The sequence below is a fragment of the Hydra vulgaris genome, chromosome 06 (assembly GCF_038396675.1).
Source record: "Hydra vulgaris chromosome 06, alternate assembly HydraT2T_AEP".
Taxonomy (NCBI): domain Eukaryota; kingdom Metazoa; phylum Cnidaria; class Hydrozoa; order Anthoathecata; family Hydridae; genus Hydra; species Hydra vulgaris.
In genome coordinates, this window is record NC_088925.1 from 5,858,978 (window position 1) to 5,878,376 (window position 19,399).

The 19,399-nt window shown below is 28.9% G+C and overlaps 1 protein-coding gene across 2 annotated transcripts in view; it reads left to right on the top strand.

Annotated features, from left to right (window-relative positions):
• Positions 1-205: 205 nt before the first annotated feature.
• Positions 206-19,399, top strand: part of LOC100200754 (mevalonate kinase) — a 59,968-nt gene continuing 40,774 nt past the window's right edge. Inside the window, exons 1-4 of one of the 2 annotated variants that reach the window (XM_065799065.1) lie at positions 234-317; positions 1,731-1,843; positions 2,153-2,306; positions 18,010-18,148. In XM_065799065.1, coding sequence (XP_065655137.1) covers positions 1,805-1,843; positions 2,153-2,306; positions 18,010-18,148 — 332 coding nt within the window. In that variant the 5' untranslated portion in view covers positions 234-317; positions 1,731-1,804. Of the gene's footprint in view, positions 318-1,730; positions 1,844-2,152; positions 2,307-18,009; positions 18,149-19,399 lie in introns of both variants that reach the window. The other variant, XM_065799064.1, reaches the window with a different exon arrangement.

Genomic DNA, 19,399 nt, shown 5'->3' on the forward strand with positions numbered 1-19,399 from the left:
ATTTCAACATTGGGCCAACATCGAATTTCCAACATCGAATTTCAACATATTATTAATAATTAAGTATGTTAACAATGTTAACATACTTAATCATTAATAATAATTTAAAAAGTTATTTAAAAGGGAATATTATTTTTGAATTTAATATACTTCAAAATATTTTTGTGAATAAAAAAATAAAGAAAAATAACCACGGTAGACGTTTATCATGATTTTTACCTAAATTTATTATTTAAGTTGATATGTATAATAAAGTTATTTCAAGTGCTCCTGGAAAACTTATTTTGACTGGAGAGCATTCTGTAGTTTATGGAAAGGTAAGTCACCATTAAAGTAAATAATAACTTAAAGCTGTAAATTATTATTAAAATTAAAGTGTTCATTATGGTCTACTTCTGGATGTTATTGTTGCTGCATGGATGTACCAAATATAATATTTCTATTTGGTACATGGATGTAACAAATAGAATTTAGTAGTAGAATTTTTTTAAAAAGTCAAAATAAGGATAAAAATAATATATTCTTTTTTAAAAAAAGTAAATTTAATTGATACTGAAGATGTGACAATTGTTTCATATTAAAGACTTAAAAACTCTTTGCCATAATATTTTTTCAAAAAGCTCATAATATGCCATAGTATTTATTCAAAAAGTCATAATTGCCATAATATTTTTTCAAATATATTCAAATAATCAAAATTGTCATAATACTTTCTCAAAAAGCTTTAGTAAAAACTTGTATTAGAAAACTTGTTCTTTAAAGACTAGATATGAAATAAGTATAACTTGTTCATTTTATGTTGTCATACGTTTTTGTTATGTTATTAACAGAGTTTTTCTTTAAATGTAAAAAATATAGGTTTGCATTTTTGAATAGCTAAAATCAGTATATTTTAATTTAGAGTAAGTTAATTTCTTATATAAAGTTCAAACTAGAAACCAAGCAAACTTTTACTGGAAAGCAAGCAAACTCCTACTAGAGACCAAGCAGATTTCTACTATAGACCAAGCAAGTTTTTACTAGAGACTATGCAATTAAAAAAATTTATTTATAAGATGTAGTGATCTTTAGGGATGGAAAATCTTAAATAGGACTTCCCATCTCAGTTTTGAATAACTATTTATTCCTTTTGTTCATTAGCTTTAAAAATGCTAAGAGACTTATGAAATCAGTTGTCTTTGATTATTTTTTTAATTTAAAGTTTCAAAGTCTCTTGCTACCGTTTTACATAAGGACACCAGATCCTGACTTTTTACCTAAAATTCTCCATAAGCCTCTTAACAATTTTGGAGTTCATGGACACTAAAAAGTATTAACGGTAATTTTATGACTTTTAAAACCATAACTCTTTTTAGGACTTACAATCCCTATTTATTTTATTACATTCCAAAAACAAATTTTTTCCTGTGTATCAAGGGCCATTTTAAATGAAAAATATCTACATTTAGACAATATTGCCCATTTAGTTTTTTTTTAAATTTGTTAAGTTTTTAGTTAAATGGCACTTAACAAGAACATTAAAATATATAATTTTTTTTTGGAAGAACGTTCAAAACTTTTTTTAAATAGTCATTCAATAGTTGATTAACACACAACCTCTTTCAACACTTTTTCCTCTTGCAAAACTTTTTAATTCTATTTTTATAGAAAAAAGTTGTATGCCTAGCTTGTTTGCTTCTTTTCTATAAGTTTTATAAAGTTGTTAGTTTTCTCCCAAAATATTTTTTTAGGACTTCATTACAAAAAGTCAAAGCTACACCAAAATTTTTGAAACGCTAATATTTTTGATGAAATAATATGGACAATGAGAGATGTGAATTCAATACCAAATAACAAAATTCAAGTAAATAAAAATAAAAGCCGAGTAATAAAAAATAATATAATAAAATATGAATGATAATATAAATAATAATAAAAAAAATAATATAATAAAAATTATTATATTCTAATAGAAAACCCTCGTTGTATAATAATTGTGATACATACACACACACACATATATATATATATATATATATATAAATATATATATATATATATATATTTATATATATATATAATAACATTTATAGTATAAAGTTCTTTTGTTTATGTATTTTTTATTTTGTTTATTATATTTATTTATTTTTTAATTTGCCATTTTTATTTTAAGGAAGCATTAGCCTGCAGTTTAAATCTAAGAACTGAATGTACTATACAGACTCTTAAAGAAAATTTTGAATTATGTTTGGAAATTCCATTATTGGACTTGGCTACTAGTTTTAGCATTGAAGATATTTTGCAGCAGATCCATCAAACTGATATTGGTATAAATATAACGAGTCTTTTATTTAAATTTTAGTATTAAAAATGTAATTTTCCTTAATAATAAAAATTAATTTAACACTGAACATTTAAACTTTGCATTAAAGTTGGGAGCTTTTCTATTTATCTTGCGACCTTAATATATTTATTTTACAATCTTTTCAATTTATCTTAGATTCAAATCTTAGATTGTCTTATCTTAAAGACAATTTAGATTCTCTAGAATCTTGCACGTTTCTTAGAATACTTTAACAGTGAATAAAAATTAATTTCTTGTTAAGCATTATTTTTACTTACTGATATTTTGTTTCAATACTGAAACACAATTTTAAATGATAAAATGATGAATAAAATAAAAATTGTAGAACAATGTTAGTTATTTATTAATAAAATATAAAATGTAAATTTTTTTTTTTAAACATCTTCGCATCCAACAAGGCTGCAAGCAACCAATAATAAGAGTTGAAAGTTACTGGAAGAGAAAAGATGAAGATTGTAGAGCAAGATAACAATTGACAGACGACTTAAAGGATTGCAAATTACTTGAATTATGAAAGCAAGATGAAGAAGGCCAATTCCAAAGATCTGGCGTTCAAGGAAAAAAACTAGGCTTTTTGGAGCACTTAGGAACAGTCACAGAAAAAGAATAGGACTTGATTGAATGACAAGTAACACAAGAATGAATTTTAGTAGATGGCACAAGAGACGCTAGCTCTTAAGAGCAGTGCCCATTATAGTATTTGTAGAAAAGAGAAAGAGAAGCAACATTATGACAATGTGATAATGGTCGGAGGTTGCTTGCAAGAGCAGGTCCAACTATGTTTACAATGCGCTTTTGCACCTTGTCTAAAAGAGAAAGGGTATCATTGGAAGATCCGCCCCAGATATGGCAACAGTATTCCATTCAAGGATAGATTTGAGATTTATAGAGATGAAGAATAGAATCCGAAGTAAGAAAGTGACGAGCTCGATAAAGAGATGCAACCTAAGCAGATGCTAATTTTGCAATTAATTTGATGTATGGTTTCCAAGAAAGATCATAAGTAAGAGTTAATCCTAGAAGATAAAGGCTAGATGACTTGTCGAGTACATCACCGTTCATAAATATAGAAAGATCTAAATTATTGCGATAATGATTGGCTGAAAAAAATTGGGTTTTATCTGAATTAAAGTTCACCAGCCACTGTGAGCCCCATGCTGTAGCAGAAGTGAGATCCTTTTAAAGCTCAAATGCCCCCTCCAAGCAATCAGAGTGTGTTGGCTTCTTATCACAATAAGAATAAATGGTAGTATCATCAGCAAATAATGCCACCTTAGATGTGAGAATATCTGGAAGATTGTTAATGTAAATTAAAAAGAGTATAGGGCCAAAGATAGAACCTTGAGGAACCCCTAAAGTTACAGAATAAGAAGAAGAGTGCTGTCCACCGAGGACAACTTTTAAACTACGATGGGAAAGGAAGGATTCAATAATCTTAAAGTTGTTAACAGATATACCGTAAGAAGAAAGCTTATGGAGAAGACCAGCATGCCAAACTTTATCAAAAGCTTTAGAAATGTCAAGAGCAATAGTCTTAACCTCTCCAGTTTTATCTAATGCACACTAAAACCTATTGGTTTTTACTGTTACCAAATCAGCTGTAGAAGATCGAAATCCATATTGATGATCAGAAAATAGGTTATTAGATTCAAGATGAGAGATTAAATGTTTTTTAATTAAAGATTCAAAAACCTTGCTAATGATAGGAAGAAGACTAATTGGATGGTAGTTAAACGAATCAGATTGCTCTCCAGAATTTTTGAAAATAGGGATAACAGATACCGCTTTCCAGCAGGCTGGAAAACAAGACTCTGATAAGCACTTATTGAATAGTTTTGTAAGTATCGACAACAGCTCTGGAGAACACTTTTGCAAGACTATAACAGATATGTTGTCCTGGCTGTAGAAGCTGTAGAAGAGTCTAAGCAGGAAATCACTTTAGATACAGAAACTGGAGTGATACAAACATCAAGCAATGGATCAACTTGTTTTACGGCTATATCAGGTAGAAATCAACTAGTGGAATCAAGAGATGATATTGATAAAAAGTTCTGGTGAGGTGACAAAGTCTGAACCATACAAGAGAGGTGGAATAACATATTTTCCCTTATTATTGATACTATTAAAGATTCTCCAGAAGTCATGAGAGCCTAATTTTTGTGATGAAATACAAGATTTCATGACCTGAGAATATCAGGCTTAGGCGTTATTACTGCTGCAAACCTTTTTACAATGGTTTCTAGCAGTAATAAGCAGACATCTGTTTTCTGGAGAATTGTTTTGCTGTTAGATATGGAAGTAACGGTTTTGATTGGCAATCGCAACAGCACAATGTGAGAAAAACCATGGAGGAGAGTGAGACTTGACCTGGAATTGTTGAGAGGGAATAAAAGATTCCATGCCAGCCTGAATCCACGAAGTTATGTAAGAAGCACATCTGTCAACAGGAAGATGAAAGATTTCTACCCAAGGGCCATCACAAAGAAAATCATGGAAAGAGTCCCAGTCAACTTTAAGGTAGTTGTAAGAGGTACAATAATAGGGGGATTCAGGTGATGAAGAAGAATGAGATATTAGTTTTAGAGAGATCAAACTGTGATCAGAAGCACCTAAGGGTGAATTTGGAGAAACTGAGCACTGACTAGGATCACATCTTTTGCCTTGAGAAAGACAAAAGTTGTGGGCTTTAATGCCTGCAGAATTACTGACACTAGAGCCAATCCATTCAGTGTGAATAGCATTAAAGTCACTGACAACAACGATATAGGCTGATGGATAAAGAGAGAGGGCTTGGTCAGTATGATCAGAACTAACATTAAAAAGAGTGCAGTCTTGAGATGAAAGAGTGGGATATAGAACAAAGAGAAAGGTGATAGAGTGAAGTGGTGCTAAACGAAAGCACATGAAAGAATAGTCTGTGGATTCAAACCTAGTTTCACGACAAATGGGTGAATTCTTACGAATGTAAATGTCCAGGCCAAGCATCTGACTATTGGAGTCTTTACAAATTAAAGTTAAATAACCATCAACACTAAGATCACAAGATGAGACAGCTGAACTCAAATTAGTCTCACAAAGAGCAAATAGATCTGGTGAACTTAGCAAGAGATGAGAGTCAACAGAATAAAAGTTACGTCGAAGACCACGAATATTAGTGAATGGTATGTTTAGAAAACTGGGTAATGACAATGGTTTTTTGTGTTTTATAGTTTTTGGTACTTTATTCATTTTTAAATTTGTTAAAGAACTTGACTCAAAGCATAGATAGTACTCTGTTCACTGTTTAATACCCCTAGCAATTGCCACATTACTATTAATAAACCCTAAGCCATAACAAAGGGCTCTAAATGTGGCCTTGGCAATGCACACCAAAAGTACAAACAGGGACATCATCCATGCGCAACATGGCACTGTTAATACTTTGATATTTTACAGCTGTTGATGGAATCAGCCTCTCTGAGAGCTACCACAGAGTTCGGGAAACCTGACTACTAGCCGGCCTCATAACCATAAAACTGAGTTTTAGAGCTGTACTCTCATTAGGAGATAATAGAATGAGTTGCCTAGTCAGACAAACAGAGACACAAGCAAAACCCATGCATTAAGTCAAGAAGATCCAGCATTCAACATCTTAAACTGGAAACAATGTATTAAAAATACATCTACGCTAGCCTAATAGATGAAGAAGGGGGTGCGAGGCTGGTCAATGGATCGAATCTGTTTACCCCTCAAGTCTTTGCCTAGGAGGCCTTCTATAAGGCAGTAGCTGGATGCATTCAACATCTGCCCAAGATGAGTATTTTTATCGAGACACCATCTGTAGCCTTTAATCAACCAAGAGCCCCGAGGCAGGGGGTGTTTTAAGCTGAAGTTGTCATCTTCTAGCCTTTGCCTAAAAAAGCGTATCCTACATGGCAGCAGGACATGAAGCAGATTGTACTGGATTACTTCTTACCAGTAGAATAACCTGACCTGACATGAAGCATTAAGTTATTAGTATAGATCATAATGCCTTCCATATTAAAATTTTTATTATCATTAATCAAACTAATTTCTTTTGTGAAAATATGTTTGTAAAATGTTGTGAAATAGTTTTTTATTATTATATGTTATATATATTACAGTAAGTGATTTTCAAATTGGTTCTTGATCAAAACATTCTACTTGCCATGCGTTAAAAGTATTACAGATTAAATCAGGAAAACTCTTTATACTGGTCATTTCGTTTGTGGTGTTTTTATCGATTTATAAAAAGCTTTTGATACTGTTGACCATAGTATTTTGATTTCTAAATTAAAACTTACAATTTGTGGTATTGTAAATGGTGTTGAACTTATCGTTCAGATCAAAAACAATTTGTAAGTATGGTGGTTTTAATTGGAGTAATAAATCAGTTTTGTGTGGTGTTCCTCAAGGTTTTGTTCTAGGTCTCTTTTATTTTTAATCTATGTCAACAACCTAATCAACTATGTTCCCTTCTTGTCAGTTCATCTGTTTGCTGATTATACAAATCTCTTGCACATCAACAAATTATATCATTCTTTATGTAAAAATTTTAATTAGGATCTAAAAAGTATAGTTCACTGGTTAAATGCTAACCTAATATGTCTTAACACCAAAAAAACTCTGAGAAAAAACAATTTCTTTAAAAATTTTAAAATCAAAATTAATAATAAATGGCTATATCCTTCTAGAGTTATTAAATATCTTGGTGTGTTAATTTTTTACACCTTTACTCTATCTTGAACAAAATCAATTTGAAAAAGTTCTGAAAAACTTTTTATTCTAACTTTTAGACATTATTATCCTTACTATTAAAATACTCTTTTAATTTTCTTTTCGTCATTACTACGATTGTCATCAGTACTTTTTGTTTGTTTATTTTTTTTATTTTTTTATTATTAAAACATGCAAATTATAATTTCTACATGTTTGTTTTAATGTATGTTCTATGTGTTTTAATTTATATGTTTACAGTCCATAATTTTATGCTCATAACTACCATTATAAAATTTATTATTAATATAAATTGTGAAGAGAACTTCACAATTTATATTAGGCAGAATATTTATACTTATGATAAAATAGTATAAGTTCAAAAGAATTTTTAGTCTATAAAAGAAAGTACTTATTTTATAACCATTATTTTGTTTTTTATTTGTTACTTAGTTATTTAAAAATTTATTTTAATATATCTTATTTTTGTATGTAGGAAAATGTAAATTAAAATTTTTTTAAATTGCTCACTCAATTTCCATCATTATTCATAATTCTAGGCACTGTAATATTTTCTATATAATTTATCATTTTGTCACATCCAATTGCACTTTTTTTAACTTGCCAAACACTTTAATTATGGTTTGGTGTGCAATTACTACATTACTATAACAGTTGTGCTAATTTACACATTTTATAACATGGTGAGAGTTATTCGGAAATTGTGAAGAATAATTTATTCAATTGACTTTTTTATTCTTTTATATTCATTTATGTAGTTTTTTTGTATTTATTACTATAAAAGCGTTAAAGCCTTTATAGTAATAAATGCAATAATGCAATAAATATAAATAGATAAATAAATAATAAATATACAGTAAAATAAAGTTTTTTTGATATAAATATTGTACAGTTGTATCTTTTTCACCATATCAGTCCTGATCTTGTTGATACATATACTACTGTGATCAAATTTGACAATGGTGCCCAATAGACATTCTCCAAAAATAAGTTTAGAGGTGAACTATGAGAATAAATAATCAAAAAGGAGGCACATAAATAATTTGGTCATTTTTAGTAATTTGTTATATTTTAAAGTGATGATTATATATGACTTGGTTTCAGATTTTAAAGTGATTATTATTTTCAGAGATTCATGGTTTATAAGATCTCTGTAGCCATATCAATCCACCGAAATGTATTGTGCTTACATGTAACTAATTCATTTAGGTTGGAACAGCTTCATCATATGGAACTGCTGTCAGTATAAATATTTTTGCAAATTGATTCTCTTTTTTTCTAAATTTCAAAAATTGCTATGTAATGTTAATAAAAAATGTTTTGATTTGTCAGTTTTGTGTCAATAAGTGATAGGTAAAGACCTTAAGACTTTAACCCCAAAGGACCCAAAATTAATAAGATTTTTGTGAATATACATATATATATATATATATATATATATATATATATATATATATATATATATATATATATATATACTTTATATTTTGATTCACTCCTAACAAGGCTGCAAGCAACCACTATTTTACACTCGAGTTATAGAGCAAGAAAACGGTTGATAGAAAACTTGAAAAGTTGAAGGTTGAATGAGTCTGGAAAAAAAATCTATAAATCTAAAAATATAATATTATAATATACACTAGGATGGTTCAAAACTTAGTTTCTCCGCGCAGCGGCCTTGCTCGGTAAGGTTCGTGTTTCGGAGTTAAAGAGTTGAGAGAGGGTTGCACCACGAATAACAACTAAAAAATAAAAAAACACAAAAAAAAAAAGAAAAAAAAAAAGAGTAGCCTCCTCGACTGTAGTGGCCCCCCTCGGGCCTCAGGGAGGTGAATAATCTTAAAAAAGAAAAAAAAAGAAAAACAATATTTTTGAAAAATATCTGCAACTAGCACCTTAATGTGTTCTTTATAATAAAATAACACTGGATTTCAAAGTTTTTTGAATAAAAAGTATTTTTAAGGATACCTCAAGACTCTTGAACATTTAATGGATCCCTAGTATTATTAAATTTTTTTTTCCTAAAGTATGTCTTGTTGGGTCTCAAATGAAGTCAAAATTATATAAAAATTTCAAAAATAATCATCATTTTATAAAAAAAAATATTATTTTAGATTTTACTGCCTAGAAAATGACATTTTTTAAATAAAAATATAAAATATGTGTTTTTACAAAGTTTTTTAGTTATTATTTTTTTTATCAATGTTTTTTTATAATATAATAATTATTTTTTAAGTTTTTATATATATTTTTTTAATATTATAGACCCATTAAATGCTCAAGGCACCACTAAAAATATTTTTTATTCAAAAAACTTTGAAATCCAGTGTTATTTTATTATAAAGAACACATTAAGGTGCTAGTTGCAGATATTTTTCAAAAATATTGTTTTTTTTTTTTGTTTTTTTTTTCTAAATCCAGTGTTATTTTATCATATAAAATACATTAAGTTAAGAGCTGCAGATATTTTTCAAAAAAAATTTTTTTGAACCACCCTAATACACATAATAGTTTTAAATTTATAATAAACAAATATTTTCAGGCTAACTTTCTGCTCTGACTGATTCATAAACTACTGTCTGTGATTTGTTTCATTAAGATCAGAACTGGGTATTTTTTATATGATACTACCACTAGAAAGAATGCCATCCAAGGTTAAGGAGCACCTACCTTGATCAGGTCACCCTACTACAATTTATATATATATATATATATATATATATATATATATAACGGGTGATGCGGAAGTTATCGGACAAAATAAAAACGTCAATAACTTATTTATAAATAAAAAAACAAACTACTATTATATTTTTTTAAAATAAAGCGTTTATCTTTTAATAAAAATATATTATTTTTTATATGAAAAAACACCACCATCTGCAATTGATCTCAATTTTGCTCTGACGCCTTTCATATTTTTTTTTTTTTTTTTTTTTTTATAATTCACCTCCCCAAGGCCGAGAAGGCCACTACAGATGAAGAGGCTACTTGTGGTTATAACCCTCTCTCAACTCTTTAACTCCGAAACACGAACCTTGACGAACAAGGCCGCTGCGCGGAGAAACAAGTTGAGCGCGGTACTACCAGGGACGTGGCGGGAGTCGCGACTGTAAAAAGTTTAAATCAATTTCTTGTAGTTTTAGCGGGAATATGCGACTGTAAAAAGTTTAAATCAATTTCTTGTAGTTTTAGTTTAATGCGATCAATCAAAACTTGCTCTGTTGAAGCTTGCCAATCTCCCTCGTAAACCTTCTGTGCCAAATGTCCCCAAAAATTTTCAATTGGTCGTGCTTGAGGCACATTTGGGGGATTAGATTCTTTATCAACGTAATAGACATATTGGTCCACCCAATTTAGAGAATCTTTAGAATAAGAAGAACTTGCTAAATCTGGCCAAAATAAATAGTTAAATTCTCCATGATACTTGTGAATAAATGGAAGAAGTCGTTTTTCTAAACATTCATTAATATAGATTGATGAACTGATCGCTACAGCCTTGGAAATGCGAAACAATGGCTCGGACATACCACGGTCAGATATGGCTATCCACATTAATAATTTTTTTGGAAATTTCTCTTTTCCTATAAAACGAACACTTTCTGGCAATGTCTTTTTGTTGTTTGTGTAATATCCAGAATTTCCAGGCATGTTGTCCCCTGCAAAACAAAAGTATTTTTCGTCATCGATGACTAGAAGCGATTTTGTGTTATAGAGTTGGTTAACTAGTTTCCTGCTACTTTGCCTTTATTTGTTGTTCTGTAGTGTATTTTGGAGTTTTTTCATGTTTTCTATATTTAATATTCATTTTTTTTAACTGACGACCAATTGTCGATTGATTTACACCGAATTTAATACCTATTTTTCTCTGACTGACCCCTTTTCGATTGTTGACAAGTCTCGTTAATTCGGCTTTCTTTTCTCTAGTCCAGGATGTCGGACGACCAGGGTGCTTTCTATCAGAAAAGGATTGAACAGTTTCAAGTCTTTTTAGGTTATCATATATTGTACTTCGAGCAAATCCTTCCTTTTCAAAATGATTTAGGATTTTTTTTTTTATATATTAGGTTTATTTACAAAAAACATTTTTAGTCGCTTTCGAAAAGATTCTCGTTCAGCTGCATTTAACCTCATTTTAAATAATTGTGTTTCAAATAATAAATTTTATATTTTATAGAACGTTTATGCCTACGCATAAAACCACAAAAACTAATTATTATGCTCAAATAATGAAATTAGGATTTGTCCAATAACTTCCGCATCACCCGTTTTATATATATATATATATATATATATATATATATATATATATATATATATATATATATATATATATATATATATATATATATATATATATATATATATATATATATATATATATATATATAAATATATATATATATATATATATATATATATATATATATATATATATATATATATCTGTAAAAACACTTATCTAATTAGATTAAAATTTACAAGCCACTCTGAACCCCAATCTGTTACAGAAGTGAGATCAGATTGAAGATCAGCTGCCTGTTCTAAGCGATCAAAAGAGGAGACTTTTTGTCAAGACAGAAGTACAAAGTTGAGTCACCAGTAAAAAGAGCTACTTTAAGGTTATTGGGAAGATCATTAATGTAGATAAGAAACAAAACAGGACCAAGAATAGAGCCTTGAGGTACCCATAATATCAAAAACTTTCCAATATACACCATATGAAGCAAGCTTATGGAGAAGGCCAGCAGGCCAAACTTTGTCGAAAGCTTTAGATATATCAAGAGCTATAGCCCTTGATATATCTAAAGCTCATATATATCTATAGCCTCATCAACTCCATCTAATGCACAATAAAATCTTTCAGTCACAGTAGTTAGCAAGTCATTAACTTACTGTCAGACAGTCTACCATATTGATTGTCTGACAGTAAATTATTTGAATCAAGATGGGTGTGAGAAATTTGTTGATCGAAAACTCAAAGACCTAGCTAATAACAGAAAGAAGACTAATAGGACAATAATTAGAGGGTTTAGAATGTTCTCCAGAGTTTTTTAAATTTGAAACAACAGATGCCATTTTTCATGAAAACAAGGCAGAGTCTAGCACTTATTAAATAGTTTAGAGAGAATCGAAAAGAGTTCTGGAGAACAATTTTGTAAGAGTATGACAGGAATGTTGTCTGGACCACAAGCCATAGAAGAGTTTAGTTGAGATATGACTTGAGCAATAGAAGCTGGAGTGATTTGAATATCAATCAATAGGTTAACCTTTTTAATTGGAATAGAAGGAAGAGAATAGCCATAAGATTCAAGAGTCAAATTTAAAGAAAAGTTCTTTGCAATTAGTTATGTCTTATCCTTGGAGGAGGTAATAAGATCAGTCCCATGAATGAGAGATGGAATGTTAGAGCTACCCTTGTTAATGGTGCTGTTGAGGATTTTCCAAAAGTTTTTGGTGCCTAACTTCTGAGATCAGATGCGAGAATTAGTGAACTGAGTATAATGGAGCTAAGCATCAGACTGCATCTTTTTACACTGATTTCTTGCTATAATAAATAACCGTTTGTTCTTAAGAGAGATGTTCTTTTGAAAAAGATGAAAAAATGATTACAATTAGATTTAGCAGCATCAAAAGAAGATAAAAACCATAAAGTAGAATGAGGCTTGATTTGGAACCGCCAAGAAGGAATAAAAGCTTCCTTTCCTGCCTCGACCCAAGTTATGTAGGAGGCGCATTTTCTTTGTGATCAGCCCAAGGACTGTCACAAAGAAAATCATGAAAAGAAACCCAGTCAGCTTTAGGGTAGTAGTAAGTAGTACAATGATAGTCTGAGGAAGAGGTAGGAGATGAAAGATTTATAGAGATCATTGCATGGTCAGAGCCACTTAAGGGAGAAAAAGAAAAAGGTGAAAAAGATTGAAATAATGGTCTTTTCATAATTCAACTTTGAAGAGCATTTAACAAGGACTTTTACATCGCATCAATAAAAAAATTTTAAAAAAAGAAAAAGGAGAAACTGAACACAAGCTAGGGTCAGAGATACAAATCAAGAAGTGAAGGTAAATGAGGGTTTTCATGAAAATGAGTCACAAAGTTGACTATCTGAGTAAGAGATTGAGAAATGCAGAAGTTATGGGCTTAGTGCCAGCAGTGTCAGTGGAGTGAGAACTAAGCCATTCAGTGTGATGAACATTAAAGTCACCAATAACAAAAATATTAGCAGAGGGGTAAAAAGAAAGGACATGGTCAATTTTATCAGAAATTACATCTAAAAGAGTGCAGTTTTGGGGAAAAGGAGAATGTTAAAGAACGATGAGAAAGGTAATAGAATGAAGAGGTGCTAACCAGCATTTAATTTAGCAGGGATACAAGCATTGGCAATATTTTTTTTTAAACTTATGGTTTCATTTTTTTCTATGCTTTTACATTGAGCACAACATTAACTCATAACATTAAACAACAACATAACATTAACTCAATCAGCATAATACATGACTGAAATTGAAAATGTCTGATTTAAAGGAAACTCATTCCTAGATGAAAATAAATCAAACTTTTTTCAAAATACAATGTGTAATATAAAGATTTGATTTTAATGCAAATACGTCAGTTACTTCAGAATAAAGGTTAAAAGAAGTAACAACAGAAATAAGATTTGAAGCTGAAATATGACACATTAATCTTCTGTATTTTGTATATATTGAATGATTATCTGGAATGAGCCAAGAATATAGCAAGAAAGTGCCAAGAATGGCAAAAGCAACACTGTTATCAACATATATTTTATATCAAGTCCATAAGTGGATTGTATAATAAATTTTAAATTCTGCCACAACAGGACTCCCACTCACTGTGCAGTCACAAATCTTCAACTTGGTAATACTATTTAGGAACTCTTTGTATGATTTATACATAAGTTTAAAGGTAATAATACTATTTGAAATCATTGAAGCATCTCTTTTAGCAAAGATAGAAGATCCAGATTCCCTTCGTGTAGGAATTGATGACATGAAACTTTTTGGTATATATACAAAGTCAGTGATGTTCCAGGTTTTAGTGACTTTCTGTTATCGTTATGAAGAATCATTTTTGGAAGAAAATGCTTTTCACAAGTAAACAGACACTTATTTTCTATTTGAGTCTTCAAATTTATATCTTTAATATGATCTTTAAGAGTAATTTTACCTCCAAGAAGTATTAAAACTATCATTAGATGCAGGAACTTTAAATATTGAAACTCCCTTATCCTAGAAGTACTGCATCCATAAATAGAACAAGCATTTAAAGTATTAGATGAAGAAGTTGCAATTAAAACAAGTAGTTCATAGACAAATGAAATAAATTTTGTACAGACGGCAGACTGGACACTAAAAAAATGTAAGCAAAGAATTGATCAATGGAATACCGCAAGTTGGCCACAAATTATACTAGTTATTTCTTATTGTAGACTATAGTATTTTTTTTCTTTACTTATTGTAGACTATAGTATTTCTTTTCTTTACTTATTGTAGACTATAGTATTTCTTTTCTTTACTTATTGTAGACTATAGTATTTCTTTTCTTTTTTTATTGTAGACTATAGTATTTCTTTTCTTTACTTATTGTAGACTATAGTATTTCTTTTCTTTACTTATTGTAGACTATAGTATTTCTTTTCTTTACTTATTGTAGACTATAGTATTTCTTTTCTTTACTTATTGTAGACTATAGTATTTCTTTTCTTTACTTATTGTAGACTATAGTATTTCTTTTCTTTACTTATTGTAGACTATAGTATTTCTTTTCTTTACTTATTGTAGACTATAGTATTTCTTTTCTTTACTTATTGTAGACTATAGTATTTCTTTTCTTTACTTATTGTAGACTATAGTATTTCTTTTCTTTACTTATTGTAGACTATAGTATTTCTTTTCTTTACTTATTGTAGACTATAGTATTTCTTTTCTTTACTTATTGTAGACTATAGTATTTCTTTTCTTTACTTATTGTAGACTATAGTATTTCTTTTCTTTACTTATTGTAGACTATAGTATTTCTTTTCTTTACTTATTGTAGACTATAGTATTTCTTTTCTTTACTTATTGTAGACTATAGTATTTCTTTTCTTTACTTATTGTAGACTATAGTATTTCTTAGTTACTTTAATATTTTTTTTGAAATTTGAACACAAAGAACATCATGGTCTTGTAATCTTTTAAAAAGGTCATGGTCATCTTTAAAAAACAGAACATTTTATGGTTAATATTTTGTTTAGAAATTTCTCTGAAATATATAACAACTGAATTTTATGTTTATTGTTGTTAAATTCTTTGTATTTCATTATATATTAAAAACTGATAGTTCTTTGCAAAATCTGCCAGTATAATACATTTATTGTAACCTAAGCTGTTTTTAAACTTTTTCAAATTAAGTTTGGGATTTAGCAATTTATGAATGTGAAATAATTTGGTTAATGCTTTATTTTTAAAAATATCTCTATTCTATTTATCTCATTAATACACTATACATTAATTGATGATTCATTGATTTTAAATTGTCTATTTTTATGAGTAGACTCTTAAAAAGAGACAATTTTTTTCTTATATTAAATAATTTGTTTTTTAGTTAAAATGTTTCCATGTTAAACTGTTGCAATTATTATTTGTATTTATATTTTTTAAGATAACGTAATAGTAAAATGTAAAAAACGCAAAAATAGATCAAAACGTAAAAAAAGGTAATAAAGGAAAAAAAAAAAAAAATAGGGTTACTTTAACATGTTGGTAACATTTACATGTGTTAGATTAAATGTTTTTACCTATCACCTGTTTTACCAGATGTTTTATTTTACCAGATGCTGAAGCCAGATACCGAATGAACAAATAAAACTTTTTTAATCCACATAATAATAAGCATAAAAAACAACACAACATAGCAGGCACGAATTAAACTAATTTCTTTTTTTTTTTTGTTGCTGAAAAACTTTAGTTAAAAGATAAGTAAAACCATACTATAATATCATTTTACGTGTGTTTTTATGATATTGTTTCTAAATACTAAGCATTTAAGATTTTTTTGTAGGATTTTTTTTAAATGTCTATTTTGGTTTTGTGGTAACATTGATAGGAATGGTCAAGTCACCCCATTGATCAAGAATCAAGCAAAAGTTGGTGGAATGCTTGTATTAAATAAATGTTGATTCCCTTTCTTGCAATCCACAATTACATGAAATGGAATCAAACAAAACAATCTAGATCTTCCTATATTTATGAGCGTCAATGTACTTGATGAGTCGTCTACCCTTCATCTTCTAGGATAAACTTTTACTTCCAATCATACTTGGAAACCATATATCAAATTGATTCCAAAGTTAGCATCTGTTAAGGTTGCATCTCTTCATCGTACTAGACACTTTCTTGCTCTGGATTTAATTCTTTATCTCTATAAATCTCAAGTCTGTCCTTGTATAGAGTACTGTTGCCATATCTGGGGCAGATTTTCCAATGATACCCTTTCTCTTTTAAACAAGGTGCAAATGCGCATTGTAAACATAATTGGACCTGCTTTTGCAGCCAATCTCCAACCATTAGCACATCGTTGTAATGTTGCTTCTCTTTCTCTTTTCTATAAATACTATACTGGGCACTGCTCTAAAAAGCTAGTGTCTCTTGTGCTATCTACTAAAATTCATTCTTGTGTTACTTGTCATTCAATTAAGTCTTATCTTTTTAACGTAACTGTTCCTAAGTGCTCTAAGAAATTTTATTTGTCTAGTTTTTTTCCTTGAACATGAGTTTTTTGGAATTCACTTTCTTCATCTTGTTTTCCTGATTCATATTATTTGCAATCTTTTAAGTTATCTGTTAATTGTTATATTGCTCTATGAACTTCATCTTTTCTCTTCCAGTAGCTTCCAACTCTAATAGTGGTTGCTTGAAGCCTTGTTGGAAGTGAAGATGTTGAAAAAAAAAATAGTAATAATAAAAAAAAAATCCCTAAATTAAAAGAGTTAATCTTTAAAAAAAAAATGTATCAAGATATTAAGTGTCAACAGATCTAAAAACCGACACTTGCTTAAAGTTAAAATCCACACCTAATACTGGTAAGAACAAAACATCAGAAATTGAAGATATAAAAAATTATCTAGTTGTTTCAGAAGTTAAAACAAACACATTTATTGCATAAGACATACTGCTGTAAATGTTATCCCATAGGGATAACATTGACAATTGAACGCCATCAACAAAATTAATTATCTATCTATAATATTAGATGACTAATCAAATTCTTCATCAGTTTATGGCAGCAATATTATTGGTAAACATGTAGAAATATTGCATACCAAAATTAGTTTGTCACAGCTAAAAAAAATTCTTTTCAAAAGATGTGTCACTTTACCTTATAGCATAAGTTTTAAGTTTGAAATTTTTTTATCTTCATAACCAGTTTGAATTTTTAGGACAATTATAATTTATTAAATCAGTTTATATTAAATCAATTTATTGCCAATCTCTTTTCCCTAATTCCGAGGGCTGTTAAATTTTTTAAGGTTAAAAAATCAGCAAATTCTGAGGCTTACAGTTGCATATCCTGGATGTTTTTACAGTGAGTTGCCCATACTGAAGCTTTCATGTTCTTTAAACTTTTATAATCCCTTTAACGTGTATGAAAACTAGCTAATTCAAAAGTAGCAACACCAGCTAATTTGACATGAAATGACCCATTAGTACTTTGCCCAGTAGCATGTTACTAACAACAACAGCATGTTACTAACAACAATAGCATGTTATTAGCAAAATAAAATCTCTAGCTATATTTCAATGTTTTAGGCAAAAGGTAAATGTTTTGGAAGGGGTAGTGTTACTTATACAATCAAGTAAATTCTATTGAAATTAACTTTTTTAAGGAAACAAGATGTTATTAGATAATTTGTTTTCTTGTTATAGATCCAGAGGAACTTTTTTCTTCTTCTCTGGTTTTCTTTTCTAAATACATGGCTATGTTTGATGTTAAAGTAAAGCAAACTGCTGTGCATGTTCTTTTGTTCCTTTTTTCTGGAATTGCTCTTCAACATATGAAAGAAAAGTAAGATTTAATTTTATATTAAACCTTTTTTTTAATTTGTTCTTCAACATATGAAGAATAAAATTTCATTTTATAATAAATTAATATTTTTCTGAAAATTTATTTTATTATCACTGTTAATTCAGCTATTATAAAGTTAATGGTGTTACAAAGATATTGCTTTTAGAAGATATTTTTTGCAATTTTGACCTAAATTTACAACAGCAAAAATCAGTAAATAAAAAATATTGTAAATTTTTTTTTTAATATTTATTTTCTCTATTCACCCACAAAGTTGATATTTTATGTAATGATTTAAAAGTTGATTTTTTATGTTGTGATTTGTGGCCAACATAATAAAACTAAATTTTGAGGAAAGTTCTCATTGATAAATATTTTTTGATAAAATATCTTTCTTAAGATATGATAGTTTTGATAAATTTAAAATAAACTTTAATAATGATTTACTATAATTTTATTTAAAAAACTTGAATAAAATATTTTCTCAAATTCTTGAAAAATGAAGAGTTTTTTACTAGATATATTGAATATTTATATATAAATATGTGTGAAATAGCAATTTGTCAGGTTTTTATTTGATGACTTAAGTTTTGAGTTAGGAAAGACGATGTCTTACCAATCCTTGAGCTAGGACAGACTGTGTGTGACATATCTATGTATTACTATGATCTGCAAATTTTACAGTAAATGCTTACAACAATACCCAAAAATACCTTTTGGAGATATGAGCACATACATTTAGAAAAGTAACAAGGCAAAATATCAAAAACTTCCAATTTTGCAAGATTTTAATGAGAAACATGTTTTCAAGTCAGCATCTCAGGCTGTTAAATTTTTAAGTAATTTTGGAATCAGTTTCCTGTGATGTATTTGTAAGACCAAGTCCGGAATGTAGTGTCGCATACTGTGTGTTAATAAGACCAAGAATTATATAAAAAAATAGTCTTCCATAAATTTCAATCTTAAAGAAATAATCTGTCAAGTGTTCTGGTTCAAGCATAGCATCATTAGTTGGTTTTTTAAAGTTTTTCTAATAAACAATATCTGCGTTTTCTGCTACAGTTTTATGGTTCAAAGTAACTTTTGACTGTGACAAGAATTTGGAGAGTTTCTTTCCTTTAACTGCTAATTTAGGTGCAAAATATGGCTCAATCAGACTGAACCTTGTTGGCTTGCTTAAAATAGATTATAATGTCCTTATTTGGTGTTAGAAAGACCAGTATTGAGTTAAACACTGGTTGTAACTTGGTT